Source organism: Odontesthes bonariensis, chromosome 6 (genome assembly GCF_027942865.1).
Source record: "Odontesthes bonariensis isolate fOdoBon6 chromosome 6, fOdoBon6.hap1, whole genome shotgun sequence".
Classification (NCBI taxonomy): Eukaryota; Metazoa; Chordata; class Actinopteri; order Atheriniformes; family Atherinopsidae; genus Odontesthes; species Odontesthes bonariensis.
In genome coordinates, this window is record NC_134511.1 from 23512241 (window position 1) to 23521791 (window position 9551).

Sequence of the window (9551 nt, forward strand, 5' to 3'; positions counted from 1 at the left end):
TAAAAACCCACTATATTAAGTAATGGAGACCAAAAAAAAAAAAAAAAAAAGAGCAATATGGAGTACATCTCCACATAAAACAACGACACAGAACCCGGTGTCATGGTGGCTGGTTTTGGACCAGACCCAGCCGGATCTTTAATTGGTGGGACAAATGAGAATGTGGATTTTACTGAGCCATTCAAGACATCACTGCCTCACCCATACACCGAGGGGCAGGAAACTAATGAAATAACCTGTCAAGAAAAGTAAAAAAAATAAATAAATACCAACGTTCAAGTGTACTTAGCCTTAATCTTGAATGAAGAGCCGCATGGGTCCCAAAATGATTAAATTAGCGCCTACCTCCATCTGTAAATGATTCATTTGTGGTGAATATGTAGTTTCTTTGATAATATTTAGTGTCCTTCGACTTGAATAACCTTTTAAATCAGGGATGTCATCGTACAGGACTTGTGAGTGTATAAATTGCAAAGACGCTTGTAACATTAAAACACTTGAACCGTTTGAACCTACTCGACTTCAGTTTTGAAGGCGACATTTTGTAGCCATAAAAACACTGCTGGAGTGGCATTAGGTAAGGCGGCTTCCTCAGCTTTTATATTGTTAAAGTTTTAGTTTGGGCGTGGATATAGTTAAGTGTTGAAGAAGATATCCATTTAAAGTTGCTAAAAGTTTTCACCTGTAGGGCAACTCGTAGCAGCTTCGTTTAAAACTGCTTCGTGTTCAACTGAGGTTGTTGACTGCTGTTTTTTTTTTTTTTTTTAGAGAAAATAGCACACCGGGAAGCAGAGCTAGGCTGACAGTCAGATTAACTTCACTTTGTCTGCATTAGACACGGAACTGTTTTATCACTTTTTAAAATAAATATCGCTAAATAAAACGCGAACGTGCACAAAATGAACAACGGAGCTGAGTGAACTTTCACCCACTTCTGCGATCGTCGGTCTGGTCCTAAGCTGTTTACATATTAAAACAGAACACTGTCATTGTCATTGAACTAGTAAAACGTCGCAGTTCATTTTTCCTTTAAAGTTATGGACAATGGGAATTGATACTGAATCAGGAATGAGAATACATCTAAAGCAGATCTTTGCAGAAAAAGCATGTATGTATAAGGTGAGACAGATGATGTCTGCAACATGTCAAATATATCATGTTTAGAAAAAAAGAGAAATATTTATCTTACAACCCCTAGAAAAAAGCATATGGAAACAAAGTTATGTTTACTAAAAGTTATTATCATTGGGCGGGGGGGGGGGGGGGGTCAGTAAAATGTGACCTCCTTAACTTTACTATTAAGTAAATAGAAACCAACAGTCCTGAAGATGAGCTCATCCTGTAAGTGACTGATGGGTGCTTGTTGTAACTATAATGTAATCACTCTCTTTGTTCAGAAAGCAGATCTGGAGCCATGTCAGTGTGCTCAGCCCTTCTGAACAGACATATAGCTGGAGGCTACCACAGACTGTGGGGTGGTGCTGCCCGGCCACTTGTCCACATCAGATCAGCCAGTGTAGCTGAGGCCGGCACAAGAAGATCCGATGAAGACCAACTCTGGGAGGCAGCAGCGGGTTATCCGCCATTCACCAGAGCCAGGATCGGATCGTTCTTTCAGGAACGACCAGTGCTTAAGAACCCATTTCTGGAGGATGCCTTGCTCAGAGCTTATCTGAGGAGACACCTGCCCCAGAAGGTATACTAAATAGAAACGACCCAATGCAACGCTAATTTGTAGCTGAAAATGAGAGGGGCTACTTGAACTGAAATGTAGTCTTCTAATCTTGTGCCAACAAGCAGTAGGTCCAGTATTGATCAACAGAAGGAGAATATATACAGTAAAGAATCTACTGGACCTAAGCTTTGCCCGCAAGTTTTGTCATATTTATTAAATGTAACCAAATTTTCTTATGTGTGGTACATATTTACATATTTTAGTTTTTTTTCTTCCACAACATTAAGCAAGCAATTTTCCCAAATTAAAACACTAGCCAGTCACAAAGAAAATTCAATACATTGTTTTAAACCGAAAGCACTTGAATTTGAGACAGCTGAGCAGGATGCTTCGTCTGGAGCAAGTACAGTGAGACTTTATTGATAATTTAGATTATTATTTATGTTTAATTTTGTTTTGTTCTCAGGCAGTTTTCTCAGACTTAAGAGCATTCGGAGAGCGTGTGGCAAAAGAAGTGGACGGGTGGGGTAGAGAGTGCGAGGCCAACCCTCCACGGCTGGTGCATTTTGATCCCTGGGGTCGGAGAGTGGACCATATTGTGACTTCTGCGGCCTGGAAACGCATGAAAGACCTGTCTGCGCAGGAGGGACTGGTTGCCATCGGCTATGAGAGATCATTTGGAGAGTGGAGGTTAGTCTGTAACGCATGCTGCAGTTTTATAACCCCTTTTTTGTCCGTTTCTGTTTGGACTCATTTTGTTTTTGTGTGTCCCAGCCGTGTGTACCAGATGAGCAAGTTGTATGTTTTCTCCCCGTCGTCCGGTCTGTACACCTGCCCTCTGGCCATGACTGATGGAGCTGCAAAAGTCATCCAGGTGGGTTCACACAAGTCAAGCTGACATGCCGAGCATAAGCCAGCTTTTCCTCTGCTGTTTGTCATTCACTTTCAAAGAAAAGTAAAGGTGAATGGAAAAGGTGAAAAAAATTGAAGACATTTCTGCAAATACACAAATGTTTATCCGCTTATTTTAGATTTTGGGACTTTCTTAGATTGATATCACATCCAGGATATTACCAAAGACTTAAAAACCACCAGCATCCTTGCCAGTACCGCAAACATTCTGGCACCACTATGCAGCCTAGTTCAAACAGCTCAATGGAAATGTGTCTCGTGGACGTTTGCCTCGGATTTACTTTGTTAGTAAATGGAAACCTGGCCATGGCATGTTCAGTAATGTCAAACCAAACATTTATTGCATTTTAAAACCTTAAATGAAATTCAAGTTTGTTTAAGTCTTTTAAGGTGTTTTTTTTTTAAAGATTTTTTTGGGGCTTTTTTCTTTCTTTCTGAAACCTGATCACTTAGATCTAAAGTCAGCAAAAAGTTTTTACAAAAGCACTTGTGCATCACGGAGAGAGTGCTGTGCAACATAATAACATAATGTAGAAAACATTCCCGCCTGTTATCCAAACTTGAATTTAATGCATACGTTAGAAAGTCAAACTTAGGTTTCCACATCAGCACACTGTGTCTTTACACTAGTAGGATTATTGCAGTGGATGTATTCATATTGTTTGCTTATCAGTTAAGCTGAGTGACAATTGTCTGTCTCTGTATGTGAAGTCCATGGGTTTATCGTGGGCGGTAGAAGAGGCTTTCAGTCGCTTGACCACCCGACAGCCCGAACGTTTCTGGACATCTGGACAGTGGATGACGGAGAGACAAGGAGGATCTGACGTGGGTGAGTAGTGACACTTCCAACTGGCCCATTTGAACATGTGTCATCTGCAATCCTACAGAAAAAGGCTGCACTACAACAGCAGGCACTGTGTGTAACTGACAGAGTTGCAGTTCATACTTGAGCATCGTTAAGGGATGGCCCTCATTCACAATGACACCAGGTGACGCAAATCACAACACAAATCACAACGTAAAGGTAACATTTGAAGATAGCTGAAGCATTTGTGTAAAAATCCTGAAAAACTATGCAAAACAATCAATACATACATAAGATGCAAGCAATGGAATTTGTGATTGAAAATAGAAAATATTCTTATGGAACAGTTACAGTCACAATAATACTTGCCACTATTAATTAAAAATGACCAAGGGCCACAAAGGAATTGATTTTCATTGTGCTTTCTAAGGAGTCCCACCAGATTGGATCATAAAAGCTAAAATCACTTTTTCCAAGCTGAGTAGAGACCTGAGGCTCTTTTGATAAAAGCCAGTCATTTGAGCTAAAAAATGTCTAGAAATGTCATTAAATATGAAGGTAGTTTTCCATAAGGGCTTTATACCCAGAGAACTTCAGCCCCCTTTTTCATAAAGGATTCGGTGATGAGTATTACAAGCCTCCCCCACTAATAAACCTGTGTGTGGAATGATGAACCAAATCCAAGAGCGTGAAGGTTTTATATCTCAATCAGTTCATCTCCATGATATCTGGATGTGAGTTTTTCAGCTATCCAAATTCCAAGATATTTATGTTCTTCAGCACTCTCAGTGTTGCATTTTTGGCTTGCAGTTAAATTGAAATGAGCGCGCTCATCAACTCTGTCTCTGAAGAACAACATATACTTAGTTTCGTCTAAGTCTAAGGTTGTCATTAAAAGTGCTACGATGCTACTGGGAATTGTGAAGAGAACTGGACTTAAAACCAAACTTTACGCAACGCCTTTAGTTTTTGAATTTGAAAAAATAATAAATTTTACAAAGTAAAACTGAGGAAAATGTCACTGTATTTATCAGTCTTTGATGTTCCGTTTTGTTTTTGTCGCACGAGTTATGTTTAACAAGAAATACTTTGTTTAAATACTGGCACAGCCACTGCTTTCTGTTTTTTTCTCATTGTGCTAAGCTAGCGGTACTGAGACGGTGGCAGTTCCCCAAACTGATGGCTCGTACAAACTCCACGGCTTCAAGTGGTTCACGTCTGCCACGGACGCAGACATGACTCTCACACTGGCCAGAGTGCAGGACAGAACAGGAGCCTCCACACCGGTACAGCTGACTTCTTTACGTTTCACTCTTCTGTCCTCTGTCACTGCACGTAATGAGTGGCTCGCAGAATGATTTTGCCGACTGTGTGCTTGTCTCCTTGTCACAGGGTAGCAAGGGTTTGTCTCTTTTTTATGCGGAGGTGAGTCGAGATGTGGATGGCCAACTGAGGGGCATAGAGGTTCAGCGACTGAAAGACAAGCTGGGAACTCGACAGATGCCGACTGCTGAGTTACTGCTGGATGGCCTGCCTGCATATAGGGTCCGTTACATGCATACGGCCATTGTTTATTGCAGTAACTGCAGTTTCCTTTTGTGGCGTTTTGAAGGTCAACAGCTGTGTTATAAAAAAGGTTCAGCTCACTTTGTTTACACCAACATGCTGTGTAGTTCTGCTGGTATTCTGCTAAAAATTCACATTAAGCTTGTTTGACAGGCCTCCGCAACAAAAAGCGACTGAAAAGCAGGGGCAAAAACCTAAGACTGGTACCACTTTGTTTTGGTTTTTTTGGTCATTTTAGAGTCACAGAAAGCAACTTCTGTTGACAGTTCAGTTCAGATGTGTTCAAAGACATGCAGCTGAGATCGAAACAGACTATAATTAACTCGTAGGAGCCCATTGTCTTCTGATTGGTCAGCTTCTGGAGGCCTGTCAGGGCTTGTGAGCGCCATAACAAATTTGAACTGAGTTTGGAAAACAAACAATAATTATACTTATTAAATAAGTAGCATAATTCCTCCTCCTTGAATAGAAATATAAACTCCAATTGATCATGTTTGATTCTGAATCTGGACAGCACAGAGATCTGGGGACTTGTTGACAAAGGTTTGACGTATTTTCATCATTTTATATTCATTAGTGCAGAATCATCTAAAAAGAGAAGCTCTTGTGTTTTCTTTACCTTGGAGGAGCTCTTCAGGGAGTCTGTCATGTTACACCAAACAATTTTTGCGGCCACAATACCTACTCCTGTATGCTTGGAATGTTAAGTTAAGAAGGGTTTTTTCACTTGGTTGCACTCTGCAACTTTGCCTCGAGATATCTCTAAATCCTACTCTGTGCCTTTTTAAACTCTTTGAGAGCAGGACTAACTCAGCCAGAAAGACCAGTAGGGTGAAACACTGAGCTGAAAGAAGTTAGGAGCTGTGTCAGTAATAGATTAGTACACCCGAGGGTTCGCAACATAAATGACTTTATTTCGCCTTGCATTTATAGCTTTTCTTTCATCTCGTCTGTATGAACAGTTGCTGTGTTTGTCAAGTCCAGATTACGATACACTCTACAATGCACAGATACTAGAAAAAGGAGAAATTAAGTAAAACTGTGTCCTTATTTGGAAACTTTCCAAATGAGTTTTCACTGCTTATTGATAGACTCACCCAATGACTTTTTTTAAAATAGTTTTTTAGTATACGACAAACAAAGAACCAATCTTCCATCTAATTATCATCAGTTTCAAATGTTTCAAAATTCCTGACATCCAAATTTGCTTTCTTTCCAACAACAGCTCTCGGAGGAAGGGAGAGGTGTCGCCTCTATAGCGAACATGTTAACCATAACCAGGATCCACAACAGCGTCTCTGCAGCAGCTGCAATGAGAAGGCAGGACATCACTCAATCTACCCACTGCACGGTTCTCTAAAAGCATGCGATAAATAACGTTAAATAATGTGGGTATTTGCGTGCTTTCACAGGGTGCTCCAGTTGGCTCGTGACTATGCCACTCGCCGCACTGCCTTCGGAAAGCCTCTTAAAGACCACCCACTACACATGCAGACTCTTGCAAGGATGGACGTAAGCTAGCAGTGGGGGTGTACAAACCGCTCATACTCTTATTTCCCCAAATTTCGAATTCACGCTTGTTCCTGACCTGGACAGGTGGAGACTCGCGGAGCCTTTCTTCTGGTGATGGACGTGTGCCGTCTGTTGGGCAGAGAAGAGAGTGGCCTGGCCAGCCAGCTTGATGCAAACCTCCTACGTCTGCTGACCCCTGTGGTCAAACTGTACACTGGGAAGCAGGTGTGCGGCTTGTGCACATGTGAGAGCAGATTTGTATTGCGATGTTTTGATTGTTTTTGTGTTTTCGTGCTGCGGTTGTCTCAGGCGGTAGCTGTCGTGTCAGAGGGTTTAGAAAGCTTTGGCGGACAGGGCTACATCGAGGATACTGGGTTGCCTGGCCTGCTCCGTGACTCCCAGGTGAGGTTATTACCTGAGACTTGTCAGCGTGCGATGCTGTTGAAGCTCGAATTTTATTTCTTTTCCAGGTCTTGAGTATTTGGGAGGGAACCACGAATGTTCTGTCCCTGGATGTGCTGCGCTGTGTGGCTCGTAGCTCAGGCATGGTTCTTCATGCTTACTTCACCCACGTCAAGGTACGGAGTGGAGAGCAGACCTTGTCAAACAAGTTCACTGACTGTAATTTGAGATTTAGCTGAACAGGAATGTGAAGTGCACTTTTTTGAATCTCGTTGTAGTCGTTGCTTGCAGAAGCCTCAACCACATCCTCACTCGCTCCAGCTGTGAAAGCTGTCGGCGGTGCTTTGTCTGAACTGGAGAAGTTTGTTCAGTCAGCAGCAACCAGACCGCCCAGCTACCTGGAACTAGCAGCCAGAGACCTGGCATACAGCCTGGCTCGCACCTATGCAGGTGGGTGCAACAAAAGCACAAATTTAAGAATAGATGCAACAGATTACTGATCACTCCAAAGGCATTACCTTGTGCCGATATTATTCTTTTAAATAGGCCAAATTACATTTCATTACATTGACCTGCCTGCACCTCACTGGAGTGTCTGTATGTTAACAGGTGCCCTTCTCATTGATCATGCTTGTTGGACAGGAGCCTCTCCACACGACACCTATGCAGCTCTCAGGTTCAAAACAGAATAAAACAAAAAAGTGAAAAATACATGTCTCCCCAAAAAAATAAAACACAAAATTGACGTTCATTCAACATATATATTTCCATTTTCCCTCATCAGGTGGTGCGAACAGGACTTGTGTCTCGTGGCAACTAAACAGCAGAAAGGCTGCTACGACTCCAGCACTGCACCACTCGATGCTGCATTGGTCTATGAGCAGCCCACTCAAAGCTGATCGATCATTTAAGACTGATACATTTATAGCTCAACTTCAACTGCTGGGCCCCAGTCTGACACTGTGGTTTGAATTTCCCTGAATTTTACATTCTTAAATGATTTTTGGTTGACTGAGATCATGTTTTTGTTAAAAATTAAAATCCAGTCCTACAAAAGCTGAGTACTGAGAATGGGCTCCAGATACAGTTTTTTTTTTTTTTTTTTATCTTTGCTTTGCATTTATCAGATTTCACATTGATATATGCCAACAAAGTTCTTGTGGTTTTTTTTTTATTGCAATACATATGCAGCTGTAGACTGTAGTTGATGTTTGCAGTACAAAGATGATTTTGAAAAACATGCACAGGCTGATGTCTGAGTTCAGACAGGAATTTTGAAGCTTTCCATTATTTATCTGCCATCTCATTCTTTTACATTGTATTGAGAGTAATTCTGTAGGACAGCAGTGCGGACAATTGTTGTTCAACAAATTTTTTGAAAGTAAAATCATAAAGAATGTATCTAAGAAAAACATTTGAATTGCTGTAGATAATAAAGTCGTATTTTTTTCAATTTCTCTCTTGTTTTTATATTTTAGGGATGGCACGTAATGAAGTACACTTACGTAAATGCTGTACTTTTGAAGAACACTTTGACAGCTGTGCATTTTCTTCTGACTCGTGTACTTAATACTTTAACTCCACAACAGTTCACAGGAAAGTACTCCACTTTTTGCTCACTACGCGACAGATTTAGTTCCTAGTAACTTACTAATTACAATCAAAATCTATGAAGAGATAGTGAACTATTTGTTACAGATTTACTACAAGCAGATTTCAAATAATGGCTGGAAAAATGACAAATTGAAGATATATGATGATATAGGATCTAAGCTTCTGTTGCTTTTCCTTTTATCTCTTTCACTCTTCCTAATTTATTTGTAATAATTAAAAAGCTGAATAGTTTTAACAAAACAAAACACTCCTGCAAAGATATCACTTTGGACACACTTTTTCTTTCTTCCTAAAATGAATAATAAGAACAATGTTTTAAAATGTACATCATAGGTTCCAATTATTCAAAATTAGCTCCACCATAACCTACTATGACTGTTGTTTTTATTCATATTTTCATTATAATTTTTCATACAGTACATTCTGCATTGAGTATTTTAAATTTTTTATGTTTTCTGCAACTTCATCATAGCACTGAAACAGCTCTGGTCAAAGTGTTAAACGACATCAGGTTGAATACTGATTCTGGTAATGTTTCAGTCCTGGTTCTGTTGGACCTCAGCGCTGCGTTTGATACTGTAGATCACAGGATCCTGTTGCACAGGCTGGAAAACTTGGTTGGACTTTCTGGAGCGGTCCTTAACTGGTTCAGGTCCTACTTAGAAGGCCGGAGTTATTTTGTTACAATTGGCAACTATGAATCTGAACGAGTGGCCATGACTTGTGGAGTCCCCCAGGGGTCAATTCTTGGACCTCTTCTGTTTAACTTCTATATGCTCCCTTTGGGTCAGATATTGCAGAACTTTAACATCAATTATCACAGTTATGCAGACGATACACAACTTTATGTGTCTCTGTCACCGGACGACTGCAGCCTGGCAGACGTACTGTGTCAGTGTCTGGAGGAAGTAAACACCTGGATGAGAGAGAATTTTCTACAATTAAATGAAGACAAAACTGAGATCATTCTGTTTGGTAGCAACCCCCAACCCTCCCCTCTCACCAGACCCTTTACTCCACATCACCCAAGGTCTCCAAAGGATGTCTCTATCCCAGCCAGGACTG

The 9551-nt window shown here is 40.9% G+C and overlaps 1 protein-coding gene across 2 annotated transcripts; it reads left to right on the forward strand.

The window, feature by feature from the left end:
- The first annotated feature begins 470 nt into the window (after positions 1–470).
- Positions 471–8325, forward strand: LOC142382325 (acyl-CoA dehydrogenase family member 11). Of its 2 annotated transcripts, none has more exons than XM_075468048.1 (15): positions 471–577; positions 1398–1696; positions 2142–2365; positions 2450–2549; positions 3299–3416; positions 4536–4678; positions 4785–4937; positions 6184–6278; positions 6371–6470; positions 6555–6695; positions 6780–6872; positions 6941–7048; positions 7151–7322; positions 7482–7548; positions 7657–8325. In XM_075468048.1, the coding sequence occupies exons 2-15, from the start codon at positions 1415–1417 to the stop codon at positions 7769–7771; spliced, it is 1911 nt and encodes a 636-aa protein (XP_075324163.1). In that variant the 5' UTR covers positions 471–577; positions 1398–1414; the 3' UTR covers positions 7772–8325. The 2 variants fall into 2 exon arrangements, with proteins under 2 accessions (XP_075324163.1, XP_075324164.1); XM_075468049.1 differs by lacking the exon at positions 471–577 and adding an exon at positions 817–1119.
- Positions 8326–9551: the final 1226 nt, after the last annotated feature.